The sequence below is a fragment of the Aulostomus chinensis genome, chromosome 18, assembly GCF_037954235.1.
Source record: "Aulostomus chinensis isolate RoL2024-O1b breed Wild chromosome 18, RoL_Achi_v1.0, whole genome shotgun sequence".
NCBI lineage: Eukaryota > Metazoa > Chordata > Actinopteri > Syngnathiformes > Aulostomidae > Aulostomus > Aulostomus chinensis.
In genome coordinates this window covers 2,004,722-2,020,602 of record NC_141337.1, presented here as the reverse complement: position 1 = coordinate 2,020,602, position 15,881 = coordinate 2,004,722, and the positions used below count along the sequence as shown (strand labels likewise).

Here is a 15,881-nt window from a genome sequence, read left to right as displayed (position 1 = left end):
GTGAGGCTGGGTGCGACTCCAGTTTCACTCTGACCAAACAGTTGATGTGTTAACAAGCTGAGGTCGTCCCAGCTGTTTCCATGGTTACCTGAAGTTAATGTGATTAAAAAAAAAGAGGCGGTGGTTGTTTTCAAGTGGAACATTAACTCTGACTGACTTCAGGTTTGCGTTTTTTACAGGCCGTTTGTGAAACAACAGCCATGTGTCAACACGGCTGCTTTAACACATCAAAGCAGGTAAACACAGGTGTCTCAAACGTTCATTGTTCTGAAGACCTCTGAAGTTCGCAGGCCAATCAGAGCGAGCAAAGTCTACTGTAGCACCTCTCTGTTCCATAAGAGGGGACTGTGAGTCGTGGTACTTTGTCTTTCGTCGACATGTGGGGATGAAGATGTAGCGCCACCCTGAGGCAGTTTGATGTAGCAAACAATCATATTAAAGGTGCAATGAGCAGCATTTCTACACCCTGGCCAGCAGGTGTCTCCCTCGCTTCTGCTGCGCTCATCTATCCTACCGGCTGCCGGGTTGACTCAACCAACCCCATGTGGTCAAAGTTGGAACAGCAGGAATAAGACAGATAATTCATGTAGTCGATCTGGTCACACACTAACAATGACTACATGAACCTGTCAGAGGCTAAAGATGCTTACTTGAGCTATTGCTATCGTTAGTTAGCAAATGCTAGCTTAGCCATCAGACAACGGCCCCGTCAGCACAGCTGTTCAGCCCTTCTGGTCCTCCAGCTCAGACCAGCGTGGAGCTGCTGAACCAATATTGACCCTCGTCTTGCTGCTTTGTTGGTCCGTCAGTCTTTGAGACGCTAAAGGAACGCAGCCCAGGTTTCTCTGGTTAATCGGCACCTGCAGCTCCTGAGATCCTGATTGGTGACACGCACCTGATACACCTGAGACCAGCCTGTTCATGCTGGTGGCTCAGAGGCCTCCAGCCGATTGTCAGCCAACTCACTGGATTGTAAATATTATGAACGTTTGGACCTGATAACCTTTTAAATAGTTATGTCACCATTATAATATTTTTTCAGGTGAGTTTAAACTTTGATTCTGAAATTTTCTCAAGGTCCTGTGGCTGTATATTTTTTAATATTTCTAAGTGTGTTGAATATTGTTATTGAAAAACAAAAGCTTATCATCTATTTGAGAAAAAAATGCAGTAAAGTATAGTTATTTTATTACAAACAAGCTATCTTTATTATCAAGTATAAGTAAAATTGTATTTTGTTTTAAACAGAGACATAGTTGTCTGTTAGGAACCGCAGAGGTCATTTGGGATTGTGGGGAAAGCTGGAAGTAAAGAACTTGGGTCCAAACATAGAACCTTGTGGAGCACCACAGGTCACTACAATACTGCTCAGCACTAAGTTTATTTCACAATTAAGTCCTCAAGTGGTGTATCTACAAGTGAATTTTCAAGTGACAACTTTCTTTAGATTCTATTAAATAACTGTAACCTTTTACAAAACACAGAGGAACATAATTTTTTTTTACTATGATTTTTTGATCATATTAGTAAGAAACCTTCAGGTAGCTGTCATATAATTGGTGTGGATGTTATTTGTCTTTTTGCTTTTTGCTTTGTCAGATGTTAGTAATTTTTCTGGCCAATGTTGACTGAGGGTTTCTTTTTGTCGTATTTTTTCTGCACTCTTTCAAGGGACAATTTCCTAAACTATCAAAAAATGTATTTAAAAATGCATCCTTCTATTTATGATCGAAAAGGTCTCACTGGTTCTTGTTCTGGCCACAACTACATCTTTTGTTTTTGTCTTAATTCTTCCACCGGTGTGATAACAGGATCCCAAACTTTAGTCTAATAATTGTCCAGCCCATCCATTATATTTTGGTACATTTTATCAATGTTACACCATCTTTTATGATTCTATGAGGTCTTGTGCTGTTGGAGATTCTCTCGGACAAAAAATACCAGCAAAACCTGTTGTTTTTCATGTGATCATTGACTTCAGCATTTTTGTTTTTATCCATCTAAACTGATCAATGCAGGTGATCAGTGCATGTTCAATACAACACCAACAACTGTCTCTTTGGGGTTTTGAGTGGATTTTGTGTGGTCTTGCTTAAAACCTCTCACTTTCTGGACGGATGACAAAAGGAGCAGGTATTTTATTTTGAAGCACCTCAGCAGACTTTTATTGTTGTTTTATTTCTGTGAGCGTTGTGTGCGCATCCCCTTCCCTGGTCCTCACAGGGCCTTGGAGATGGTCTCTGAGGAGGAGCTCACCACTTTCCCGTCCACAACTTCCTCTACGATGGTGATTATTTTCTGTGTTGTGGTGGAGGTGGAGGAGGAGGATAAGGCGGAGGCGGAGGAGCTGGAGATGCTGCGGGACAGAGACAACAGTCAGTCTTACCAACTGCTCAGATCCACCATCTTTGACTTCCCCAAATCAAAGTGAGAACCACAATTGGAATCATTTGCTGCTGTTTTGGGTTCACTGTCATAGAACTCTCACTCAGTAATGGAACGCCCTCAATAATTTTGCTCCTTATTGATCAAGTTGACCTGAACATGAGAGACAACAGGATCCCAGTGGAACTTTATTTATTTATGTCTGACTGGTAGCATCATTAGCATGACATGAATGAAGATGTCTCACCTGCTGCCACCTTCTCCGTCCAGCAGCCTTCTGTACTCAGCGATCTCCATTTCCAGCTTGGTCTTGGCGTCCAGCAGGATCTGGTACTCTTGTGACTGTCGTTCCATGTCCGTCTTCAGCAATGTCAGCTGCTCTTCAAGCATGAGTACCTGATTCTGGAAACCCACCAGCATCATGGCATAGCGGTTCTGGGTCTCAGCCAGGGTGTTCTCCAATGACCCTTTCTGCAGGAGAAAGGAGAGAGTGTTTACCACTAGATTTTCCAGTGGCGAAGGAGGAGATGTGGCCAGTTGCGGTACTGACCATGCTGAGCTGCGACTGAAGCTCGATCTCCAGCGCCTGCAGCATTTTATTGAGATCTGAGACTTCTGATTTGGACGTCTGGAGGGTTTCTGTGCTGGTGAGGACTTCTTTGTTGAGCGCCTCTGTCTGAGGAGGGAAAATAGCAAAAAGGGTCAGAACTTTATATTCACATGACAAGATTGATTTTATCATTTCGATATGAAAGGGGCTAGCATCGCTTCTCTTCCCTGACTTTTATTCACTGAACAGTTATAATTGCTGACTGGTAGCGAGAGAAGACTAAACAATGATGTGTTTCCACTAATTTAAACAGATCGGCCCCAAACTGAACTTCGGCTACTTGTAAATACCTGTGATGTTCCACAAGGCTCAGTGTTGGGACCCAAGTAATTTATACCTCTCACTTTACCTCTAAGGTTACTTACAAAGAGTTTAGTTAAAAATAAAAATTAGATTTTACCTTTCATTGTTCATTCAGACCTTGTTAGTTTTCTCTTAGAGAAATAGTTCATTCACAGCAGGGTTCTCTTACTAATTTTTAAATGCATGTCTTACTTTGGCATTGAACCATGACTCCAGTTCTTTGCGGTTCTTTGTGGCAACGGCCTCGTAGTGCTCTCTGATCTCCTCCATGACCTTGGTGAGGTCAGCCTGTGGGGCAGCGTCCACCTCCACATTCACCTGGCCGCTCATCTGTGCTCGCATCGCCAGCAGCTCCTGCAAAACAAACAAGACACAAAAACGAAATAAACAAATAAAAGTTGCCTCCTTCAAACTTGCGACAACCAAAGAACACATTTCCAGCCGTTGTAAGATGCATCTTGAGCAGACCTGCATTTCATCATCAGAATCAGAACCAGCACACTGACGAGAACACTGACCTCCTCGTGGTTCTTCTTGAGGAAGATCAGCTCCTCCTTCAGGCCCTCAATCTGCATCTCCAGGTCGGTTCTGGCCAGCGTCAACTCATCCAGAACCCTCCTGAGCCCGGCGATGTCAGCCTCCACTGACTGGCGCATGGCCAGCTCGTTCTCGTACCTGAGAAGAGACAAGAACATTGATCTCTAACAATGAAGGAGGTTTAGTCAAAGGATTTTTATCAAATTTCTGTTTAAATGAGGAACATTTGAAGTTCGTGCATCACCAATGCCAATGGTGGGATTTTTCAACAGAAGTACCGCCACATGAACAACAGGTAAATTTCACACAACTAGCTCGTGCTCCTTTTTTGAAAATAATTTCATTGAAATATGTGACACGCAACGGGACGTCAGCAAGTTGTGGGATTATTGAACTAATCAACAGATGCGTTCACTGACTTGACCCTGAAGTCATCTGCGGCCAGCTTGGCATTGTCAATGGCGAGGTAGATGCCGCCATTCACCCTGGTGGCGTCCTGGATCTGAAAGATAAAACAGGAAAGAACAATTGTTGTTGCTTTGTTTTTGTTTTTAAAATGTATCTCAAACTTCTACTTTACTGTTCTCACCCCACATGCATGGAACTTTTTTTTCTTATATTTTTGTTCTGTACATCTTTGAAAATAAAAACCAGCCCAGCAAAGGCAAATAGCTGCTGTGCCAGCAAAATGTTCTGCCTCTTTACCGATTGATTATTAGAGAATCTGTCACATGATTTAATCTCAACTTTTGATTGTGACTGAAATGCACAATGTTGCTCTGCTAGCCTCCTGCGGCAGCCATATTGGATTATTGACTTTTATAATGTCTTCGATGTCGCTCAACATCTTTGATGGATTTCACATGCATGTGATTTAATTGATTCTACTTTATAGTAGATATATGTGATATTAAAATTAAGTCTTTGAACACGGGACTTTTGTCAACAGCAGGTGAAAACATAGAGGAATCTTTCTTTGCCAGTTTCAGTAGTTTTTGGTGCGTAGTTTGTCAGTTGACTGTCATTTTCCAAAGGAAACAACGTTCTACTGCAGGTTTCACTGCATTCATGTAACAGAGCAGCAGAACGCAGAAGTGAGAGGCTCTAGTAAATGTACCATCCCTCTGCAGGGCCACATGACCAGTGGGGAACCTACCTTGCCCTGCAGTTCTGCGATGGTGACGAAGTAGGCGGTGTAGTCTCTGGCGGAGGGGGAGGTCTTGCTCTCCAGGAACTGACGGATCTTCAGCTCCAGCTCAGCATTGGCTTTCTCGAGCTTTCGCACCTTCTCCAGGTAGGTGGCCAGACGGTCATTCAGGTTCTGCATGGTGCCCTTCTCATTTGAAGCGATGTCCAGGCTGCCACTGCCGCCGCCGCCGCCACCAAGGCCGAATGCAGCGCCACCTCCTCCACCACCAAGACCAAAGGCAGCGCCACCTCCTCCACCACCAAGACCAAAGGCAGCACCACTGCCTGATCCACCATAGCTGAAGCCATAGCCACCTCCACTTCCACCATAGCTGGAGCCACCAGAGGAGATTCGGACCTGGCCGCCTCCAGCGCCACCATACATTGACCTGCTGCTGCCAATGCCACCACCGCTGCTAGACCTGGTGGATCTGGACACGGACGTGGACATGGACATCATCGTGGCGGTTTTCAGGTGAGGATGAAGAGGAAGTGTCTATCTGCTTCAGGTGGAGAAGAGAAAGTGGAGCGCTGCAAGGAAGGCAAAGTTTTATACAATTAGATGAGTGAGGGGAGGCGCAAGGCGAGGGGGTGGATTTGGCGGCGAGCCTGGGAGGAGACACCTGTCCTTGTTTAACTCACAACAGGATCTGCTCAGGGCTGAGCAAGAACATGTGGGTGTGTCTTCATCATCACAACTTTCCCTCTCTGATCTTTTGTTGGGAGCTGCAGGGCAGGTTTAGGCGTGGGTGACATTTAAGTTCCTCCCAGCATGAGTCAGTTTGTCAGAAGAATCAGCTCTAATTGTTTCATGGGCGCAGCGTCGTGTAAATCTTGGCAGTGAGTTCTTTATCCCAGCAGCGTAACTGGTTTGGGTCTTGTGTGATGAAGATGAATCCTTGTCAGGCGTTTAGTCCTAAATAAACACAAGTGAACAAGGAGACGGAGACTGAAAACTATCAAATGATTAAAAGTGCCAACAGAGGATCCGTGTTAATCTGGACAATGCAGACTAGACCTTTACAAATCTGGTTATTGCTACACTTGTTTTGCATTGCTGAGTGGCTGTTTGTTTGTTTGTTAATTTATGTTGCTGTTTTTTTAATTCGTGTATTGATGTTGCATTTCAAAAAATATGAAAAAACATTGAATTCACAATGCAGTCGTTGCTGATGGAAGACAATCCTTCCTTCAGGGGAGCAAAAATCAGTGATGAAACCAGTTTTCATGTTTAGTTTCTCTCTCAGTTCTCTGAGTCAACAAACCCCTGGTGTCCAGATGAAGAACGTCAGCAACTACGAACACAAACAGATCTGATGTGGTAGCGAGAAGGTGACGGAGTGATGACTGGCTCGTGAACCGTGTGGCTTCACCATACAATGGCGTCCATGCTTGAGTGACCGTAACCAGCTGACTGACTAATTAGTCTGTCACTGATTCAGTTACAGAGTCAACCAATCAGATGAGCTGCAAACTCTGCACGTGGGTCAGCTGTGGACCCCAGATGGAGCACAGCCCCAGAGATCACGTCCAGGTCATCTTCACTAATGATCACTTTAGGGTCCTCGTTGGTCAGGTGGATCACATCCTGCAGGGTCCTCGTTGGTCAGGTGGATCACATCCTGCAGGGTCCTTGTGAGTCAGGTGGATCGCATCCTGCAGGGTCGTTGATCAGGTGGATCACATCCTGCAGGGTCCTCGTTGGTCAGGTAGATCACATCCTGCAGGGTCCTCGTTGGTCAGGTAGATCACATCCTGCAGGGTCCTCGTTGGTCAGGTAGATCACATCCTGCAGGGTCTTCGTGAGTCAGGTGGATCGCATCCTGCAGGGTCCTCGTTGGTCAGGTGGATCACATCCTGCAGGGTCCTCGTTGGTCAGGTGGATCACATCCTGCAGGGTCTGCATTAGTGAGGTAAATTAGTTCTTATTCAGTCTAAAGAATAAAAGCAGCCAAATTCATTTTTAAGTTCATTTAAATTGGACCCAGAATGTTGCCTGGTTGACCCGTTCACACACTGATGGTGCCCACTGGGATCACTGGGATCACTGGGATCCAGTCACCGGGGGACGTGAGGATCCAACCGGCCATCAAACCAACTCTCCTGCCTTGATGTCTTGACATTCAGCAGGTAAACATCCATAAAAGTCAATAACAACAAATTTTTTTGGAATGAACTTGTCATTATTCGCATGAGGCCCAAGAGAAAAAATTCATAAAACTAATACTGTTAAGATGAAAGGTTGCAGTGTGAGACCAGTTTGAGGAACAGATCCAGTCTGGAAGTGGAACCTCAAACCCCTGGACTGTCTGTTCCCTCCATCAATCGTCGTCCTCGTCCTCCTCCTCCTCTTATCCGGTGGGTCCGGGTCGCAGGGGCAGCAGTCTCAGCAAGGAAGCCCAGACTGCCCTCTCCCCAGCCACTTCAACCAGCTCTTCCGGGAGGATCCCGAGGCGTTCCCAGGCCAGCCGAGAGATATAATCCCTCCACCGTGTCCTGGGTCGGCCTCGAGGCCTCCTCCCGGTAGGACATGCCTGGAAACCTCCAGAGGGAGGCGTCCAGAAGGCATCCTCACCAGATGCCCGAACCACCTCAACTGGCTCCTCTCGACATGGAGGAGCAGCGGCTCTACTCTGAGTCCCTCCCGAATGACTGAGCTTCTCACCCTGTCTCTAAGGGAGAGCCCAGCCTCCCTGCGGAGGAAACTCATTTCGGCCGCTTGTATTCGCGATCTTGTTCTTTCGGTCATTACCCAAAGCTCATGACCACAGGTGAGGATTGGAACGTAGATTGATCGGTAAATCAAGAGCCTCGCCTTTTGGCTAAGCCCCCTCTTCACCACAACAGACTGGTTTAGCACCCGCAAGACTGCGGATGCTGCCCCAATCCGCCTGTCAATCTCCCGCTCCATCTTACCCTCACTCGTGAACAAGACCCCGAGATACTTAAACTCCTCCACCTGAGGTAAGACCTCCCCCCTGACCCGGAGTGGGCAAACCACCCTTTTCCGGCTGAGGACCATGGCCTCAGACTTGGAGGTGCTGATTTTCATCCCAGCCGCTTCACATTCGGCTGCAAACTGTCCCAGCAAGAGCTGGAGGTCGTGGCCCGATGGTGCTAAGAGGACTACGTCATCTGCAAACAGCAAAGACGACATCCTCCCGCCACCAAACTCGACCCCCTCCGCCACCCGGCTGCGCCTAGAAATTCTGTCCATAAAAGTTATGAACAGAACCGGTGACAAAGGGCAGCCTTGGCGGAGTCCAACCCTCACTCCATCAATCGTATACAGTCTAAAAACTGAGAAACCTAAAAGTATAAAATATACAATTTTGAAGTCTGACATCCAAGCACGTGTTCCCCCTGCTGCAGTCTTCAGAGTGAACGTGTCAGGTCTAAAAATGGCTGCCGCTGGATTAGCATGAGAAAGAGTTTTCTGGTGCGGTGAGGGTGTGTCCGTGTGGTATTCTGCTGCAGGCGTGTTCCCATCATCGCAGCTGCTGCTCGGAGAGCTGCCAGCTACCTGCAGCACTAAACCCCGAGCTTTGACTTTTGTCTTTATTAAACGTCACACTGGGTTTCAGCTGAGTTAGGACTCGATCAGACATGTTCAACAGGCCTGTAAAGCTTTCATGTCTAACTGATAAAATATGAATATTTGGAGGACAGAAACATGTTACAACTGCAACCGTCTCAAAAATGCTAATTGTTGGCAACCTGAACAAGCAAGCAGCTCTCGAGTGTTTCACTCTGCCAACATGTCAGGGATGAGGGACATTTGTAGTCCAAGAGGACGTTAGCATGTCAGGGATGAGGTATGTTTGTAGTCTTCCAGGTTTAGTTCATCGAGATCATCTTCACTAATGAACCCCTTTGATGATGCCTGATGTCCCAGTTTGGGACTCAGGGCCTTAAAATATTCTCTAAATACTGCGAGAACGTTTTTAATGTTCTATCAAGGTTCCCACTGCCTGGGTTGCACCTCCACCTGCTTCCTGAGTAGCAAAATAAATACGAGACAAAACTTTTGACCAGTGAGGATGAAGGCAACTGCTGGTCCTCTACTCTTCTATTGGATGATCCGAGGGAAGTAGAACACCTATCAGTATTGCAGTAGTGTACTACAGTAGAATACTACAGTAGTATACTACATTATCCAGGTCAACATGATGATGAATAAATCGTTTATCTGGTTGCATAAAACTTACCAGGCAGTGGTCGTTTCACACGAATCAATCAGTAACCGCGACAGGAACAAGCTGATGCTCATTGCTGCCTGTCCTGTAGCATCGACCAGCGAAGGAAGACAAAAACTGTGTCAGAGTCTGAATTACTATCTTGAACTGCCAGACATTTGAATCAGTTTACATTATACTCATTGATTATTTGACATTTCAAGTGTTTCTGAGCCCCAGCACGGAGCTGCAGGCGTGATGCTGCTGCCTGGGTTGACGAAGCCCTGCTCAACGCTTCCATCAGCATGTGGGCCGCAAATATTTGGTTCCACAGGAAACAAAAGTCATTCTGGGTTCTAAGTGGATTAGTGACTTTGCTGATGTCATGTTAGTTTTACCGAGGACAAATAAGAGCTGTTAAAATGGCTGCGAACTATCAAGTTGAATAACATGGACTTGTCGAGCGTCAGTCTGGATGACGACCACCGACATGAGTACCAGAGGACACGTTGGTCAACCTACTCTAGGAAACACTTGAATCCTGTGATGGATGGATGAGGCCGATGGTGTAGCGTTCAAAGCTGTGGCTCCACACACACACACACACACACACACACGCACACACACATGCACACACACACACACATGCACAGTTCACACACCCTCTCACTCCCCTTTCTCTGTCCCCGCCTCAGGAACAGAACCTGCTCTGACTCGTCCTCCACCATAAATCTGTCAGCCTCCACCTGGACGCTCGGCTCTGCCTGCAGCACCAACAGATTAAATAACAGAATGGCATTATATGACCTGATGTGGGCGGAGCTTATCAAGGTGAGACCTACCTCTGCTTCGCTACCTGAGGAGAGAAAGAAGGCCGATGAATGAGGTTATAACTGCGATACTTTTGAGTGACATCACACTTTTCTTGACAAAGTTACACCTGGACAAACACATGCACTTCATGGGACAGGAAAGAATAAGAAAGAAGGGAACATGAAGCTAAAACAGACGCTGAAGAAGGAGCGAGGAACTCCTTAGAACGCGGGCTTGATGTTCCACTTGGAAAAAACGCAAAGCCAAGTTCTTACATGTCTTCATCACATATGAAGTCAGCAACACGCATGGTAAAGCCATTCACGTGTTTGTGTGATGCCACTTCAGAATGGCAGTATTTGAGCTGATCAGAACTCCATGCAGAAAACCAGCATTCTAAAGTTGCTAGCCTATCGTCATGGTAACAGACCTGTCAAATTACAAATCAATATTTTGTCTCAGTTGCTATCATGATGTCGTTATGTCAGCGTCGTTCATTCAACCTTCCCCTCAATATCATAAAACCCCTGTCAAACGCAGCCGCCAGTTTTCTTTCTGACGTCGTTTGCAGGTTTGTAATCCTTGGTGATCCACAACAGTTTGGTTTGCAAATGATCAAGTAAACAAATCATTCTTTGAACAGATCCTGGTGAACTCCAATGCTTGCTCAGCCGTCAGAATCAGAACCTTTTTCAGGTCCAACTGTGTGGAGGAGAGTCGGGCAGATCGGAGCGAACGACGCAGAATCAACCTGAACTGACTGATTGCTGTGCCGGTGCAGCTGCAGGGCTGCGGGAACCCACTGCTCACACGGAGATCTTGGCTGCGTGTTTCTGTGTGAATGGTTGACGGACAGTTTGATGAGCAATGAGAGTTGAGTGATTGATGGGTGGCAGGACAAAAAAGGAGAAAAGATTTATGAGAAGAAGAGAAGCTGGAGGTGATTAAAGGCCAAAGAATTCTCTTCACGCCCTGAAGACGGGGCGCTCAGGAAACGTGTTGCCACCGGATCACCAGCAACAGAAGATGTCTGTAGAGCTGCGAACGCGTCGGAGTCGATAAAACGGAAAGTCAGAGTTGAGAGTTTTCCCTCCTGCATTGCGTCTTAATGACTCCAGAATGCAGAAAGATCCAGCAACGTTTATTTAGCATGAATCAGTTGTTGATGTTAGGGTTGTTTTTGTTTTTTTGCACAAATCAGAATGTTAGTGGATTACTGCAAGTGCGACTGGATCCAGGATACGTGGATCCTCTAAGAGTCTGTAATGGATGTGTGTTGATTAGCTGCTGTTAGCCGTCAGTCTCCTTTAGCTTCAAGCTTGATTAACATGGATGGCTTTTCCTGTATTCTGGAGCCACAAAGTAGTAACAACATCTTCATGAGCTCAAGGCTCCTGTGGGTGAGCACTTGAACGATCATTTTAAGATGTAAAAGTAAAAACTTGTGTTGCTCACAGGTTCCCTGTGAGGACATGTTTGCAGCTGACATTCATGATGAAACCACGACATTCCGGATGTCAGTTAGAGGATTGTATGTGAACTTAATGTGGGTTTTATCATGACAATCAACAGGACACGCCCCCAGGTGCTGACTCATGTTACCGTCATTATCTTTCTATTCTAAAACAATCTGATGTATTTTACCGTCTGAACGGCGATGTTAGACTGGCGTGAAGGTGTGTCATCCATCCGAGGATTGGAACCACAGGACGATAAACCGTTTCCTCTAATGGTCTGTTAACGCGACACCTGTGTGTTTAGATACGAGCGAAGCTGCTGGTTCCTGCCTGCTGAGGACTGACAGGCGTGCTGTTGGCATGGCAACAGCTGCGTTGGCTCACCTTCCAGAAAGTCTGAGACTAAAGAGACGCATGGGATTATTCAGGGTTTGTGTGTGTGTGTGTGTGTGTGCGTGTGTGTGTGTGTGTGTGTGAGCGTGAGCGAGTATTTGTTGTGTAAGCATGTTTAAATTTCACATTTTGAAATGTCACATATGAAAAACTTATTTTATTTGGTTGCTAGATGTTTTTTTTCTCCACTTTAAAAAAAAAAAGATTTAAATTTCTTTTCTTTGCTGGACTCTCGGGGAACATTTGGAACGTTCTGGGAACCTTTAGAGAACCTTGTAGCCCACAGGATGTTCCCTCCAGGATTCTTTTAGAGAGTTCTTCTATTGTAACTTGCAGTTGTGCAAGGTTTTGCAAAAATATAAATGGAACCCAGAAACAGTGATGAAGATTTGCATCCTAGAGACCAGAAATGCTACCGATGATGTGTTTGCAAATGATCTGATTCTTTTGAACGGATCCGCGGCCGGCTCATGCTTGGCGAGGGCTGTTTTAAGTTTTCCCCAAATTTCCCCGGCAGCTCCAACATCCCCTCAGTGTGACGTAGCAGAGGAGCAGCTACCACTTTCCTAACACTTACCTCTCTGTGGAAGCTAATTATTCAGGTTCCTTGTGCTGGTTTTCTAATGTCTGCATCATCAAGAAGAAGAAACGACTCCTGGAAACCAAGCACTTCACAAGATCCAGCTCTGAGAGGCCCGTGCCTGCCATCACTATGTGGTGGTGTAAAGGTCCTGCAAACCCATCTGAGGACGGCACGCAGCAGCAGCCAAAACATTAAAACCACCGACAGGTTGGGTTTGGACTCAACAGTCCTGAGGTAGATCCTCCTCACCAAGAAGGTCATTCTCAGCTTTTACTGAATTTGTGTAGGAAACATGTTGAGCGCTTGAAACGTGTGGAACCGCTGCCAGCTTGTAGAAGGATATATTTGAAGTTTTACATATTTTACATTCTGTAACATAGTTCTTCAGAGAACGTCGCATGTTGAACGAGGTTACCAGAACGTCTGCAACGTGGATTCATACCTCACATAGCGAATGTTCTGTTGCTACAAGCCTCCATGGACGAATACCACAGATGATCCAGGGGCGGGTTCCTGCTTGCTTGAAGGAGGAACACACACACACACACACACACACACACACACACACACACACACACACACACACACACACACACGGGCCCCTTCCCTTGTGAGTTATGTAGTTGAGTAACATCTCAAGGTTCAGTATCACTCATTACTTTTGTAGGTTTTTGATTCATAGACTCTGAAGTTGGCGATTAAAACTGACGCCACATTAACCCGATATTTCATCTTTTTATTTGTTCTTCCAGCTCGTCTGTCCCTGCTTTTGCCAGCCGGACGTTACCCACAATGCAACTGGACACTAACATTTGGGTGTGGATGATGTTAGTAGTGGTTCACGTAGCCTCCAGCAGAGATGAGGCCTCTCGTTTGAAATCAGTCCACTTCACCGTCACAGGATCCAAACCAAACACGCCGTAATGAATTTGAGCAGCCCGACTGATTGACAGATGAATGTGGTGTTGTCTTTCCCACACTAGCAAAGTGCCAAACACCTAAAGAACTAAATATCAAGCAAGAAATTCACCTGGATGGACGAGTTCCAGGCATTTGTTCATCCTAGAGACATTTAGTCCCCGCCTCCTGGTCACCATGGCCACACCTCCTTGACATTGTGACCACGCCTCCTTGCTGAGCTGACTTCATATCTGAAAAATGACAAATGCTCAAAGTGAATATTTTGAGAGGTAACAAGTATTAAAACTAACAATCACCATGGCAACATCAATGCAGCAGTGTGTGTGTGTGTGTGTGTGTGTGTGTGTGGTAAATCATTGATCAGTGATTGATTGGTCATCATGACAGACAGGTAGAGGTAGGAGGCCGAAGAGATAAACAGATCAGTTTATCATTGAAAGACATAAAAGCATGTGATGATGTCATCATCGGTCTTGAGGACGTCTCGCTGGACTCACACTTCATCCTCGCTCAATTTTCAAAGCAGATAAATGTTTATAATCAGGGTCACATGATCTGATTTATAAACTCATTTATTTATATTTTTTATATTTAAAGTTATCGGGACATTGCTGTTTGCTTCCGTGTTCACAGCTTTTTTCAAAATGTATTAATTCAAATATGCTCTTGCGATTTCTTTTCCTTTTATCTCAACATTTGTTCAGCTGATGTCCTTCACATCAGGACAGTGTCTCTGCTGCCCTCCAGTGGTCGGACAGTGAGAGACGTGCTGAAGAGGACATCTTCATGCTCTCAGATTCCCTCATCGATGTCGTCACACACTCGCACAACAACACAGCGTTTACATGTCTGTGTTTTCATGCATGTGCGTGTATGCACTGTTTATATGTTGGACATGTTTTCATTTTGGCATCAACTTGTATGATTTAACTCCTGCGGGACAAAAGTGTTACTTTTTAAAACCCTGATCCCATTAAAACCCATCCGTGGTGGTCGTGGCGTCTTGGGGACTCTGCCACCTGCTGGTGCCACAGATCTCTAACGCGTCATTGGACCTCGTTGACCCGTTGGTTTTCCTCACCTCAGCACCGTTTGAAACATCGTAGTCGTACAGACAGGAAGCAAACGCTACTGTTTACCTCTTCTACCTGACAATCACCCAGTTTCTTAATATAGACTCGGAAAACATTGCTGTTTTTCCAATCCTTGCAGTGTAAAACACAACTTGAATTTTCTATCAGAATAAAGTTTCAAGTCAGACCTGACACATCGGAAACTTTATTGAAAACAGGTAGATTGATGATGGTTGATTGACATCCATGTGATATTTCTAGATCTCCAACGGAGGCACTCATCTACTTTTGTCAGAAACACACATGACCTTGACGTGACATCTTCCATGAATGTTGGCTGAAATCTCATGAAAGTAAACAGGCAGCAGAAAGGCTAAAGGAAGCATTCATCACCACCGAAACACGTCAGCACCGCATGCTGCAGTTACAGCAGGAAGATCTCTGCCCACCCGCTGGTAGTGAGTCGTTTCAGCGGTCCAGACCAGGTGCTTGTATCAGTGTCCTCATTCTGTCAGTTGCTAAGCAACTCACCAGGTTAAGTGCTGGAAGTGTTTCACCCTCAGCTCATGCTAAGGAAGTTAGCATTTTCTTACAATTGTGGCAGACACCCCAAATATCCTGTGTTAAGGTGCCTGCATCAAACGTCCAGCTCCCTGGTTTCAGAGTCAGTGTTTGGAGAAATGCCTTAAATTCGAGTGGAAGCCATCGAACATCTCACCCACATTTCTGAAGTAATCCAGAATCCAACAGAACAATCCCATGAGGCTGAGAAAACCCACAGCTAACTTCCTGTTGGACTGTAAAAAGCACATCCCTGCAGCCCTCTGTTGGTAGGGAGTATGAATGACCACAATAAAGACAGCAAAACTGAAAACTATGTTTAACATATATGAAACCAATTATTTCTGCAAAAACAACATTTCAGCATTTCATAAAGTTCCCTGGTGGAGGGCTGGTGGTCTCCTCCACCTCTAAAATGGACCCTGCAGCTCAGAAAGGGATTCAAATCAAGACGTGACCACAAATTGAAGACAAATTGTGGGAAAGAAACCGCTGATTATGAGCACAGCATCAATAAAATCATGGAAGGATGACATTTGTGAGACCAACGAAAGTGTTTGTCAATGTCAATAAGTAAAAGAATGTGAATGATGTCATCCAGTTCCTCCCGCTCATCCAGGTAACCATCAGTCATCAGCACCATCGCCACTCGTCACCTCCATGCTAGTGGTCAGCCATTGCTGGACGAGCGGTGGTGTAGCTGGAAGACAGAGAGCAGGTTGGCCCCGCAGGTTGTTTGTGTTTTAAACGTTGTAAATATAAAGTTCTCACCTGAAGCCTGCTGCGGCCTCTCAGCTTGTCTTCGTCTGTCTTGGCTTCTCTCCCGCCCTGCTGCTGAGATGGACAATGCTGCCATCTTGCAAACACTAATTCTTTCATTCT

The 15,881-nt window shown here is 45.7% G+C and overlaps 1 protein-coding gene across 1 annotated transcript; it reads right to left on the bottom strand.

Moving 5' to 3' along the window:
• Window positions 1-1,380: 1,380 nt before the first annotated feature.
• Window positions 1,381-5,551, bottom strand: LOC147244600 (keratin, type I cytoskeletal 13-like). Its single transcript, XM_086185353.1, has 7 exons — window positions 4,992-5,551; window positions 4,255-4,337; window positions 3,817-3,973; window positions 3,491-3,652; window positions 2,936-3,061; window positions 2,633-2,856; window positions 1,381-2,356 (listed from the first exon to the last, which is right to left on the bottom strand). The coding sequence occupies exons 1-7, from the start codon at window positions 5,481-5,483 to the stop codon at window positions 2,218-2,220; spliced, it is 1,383 nt and encodes a 460-aa protein (XP_086041479.1). The 5' UTR covers window positions 5,484-5,551; the 3' UTR covers window positions 1,381-2,217.
• Between the last annotated feature and the right edge of the window lie 10,330 nt (window positions 5,552-15,881).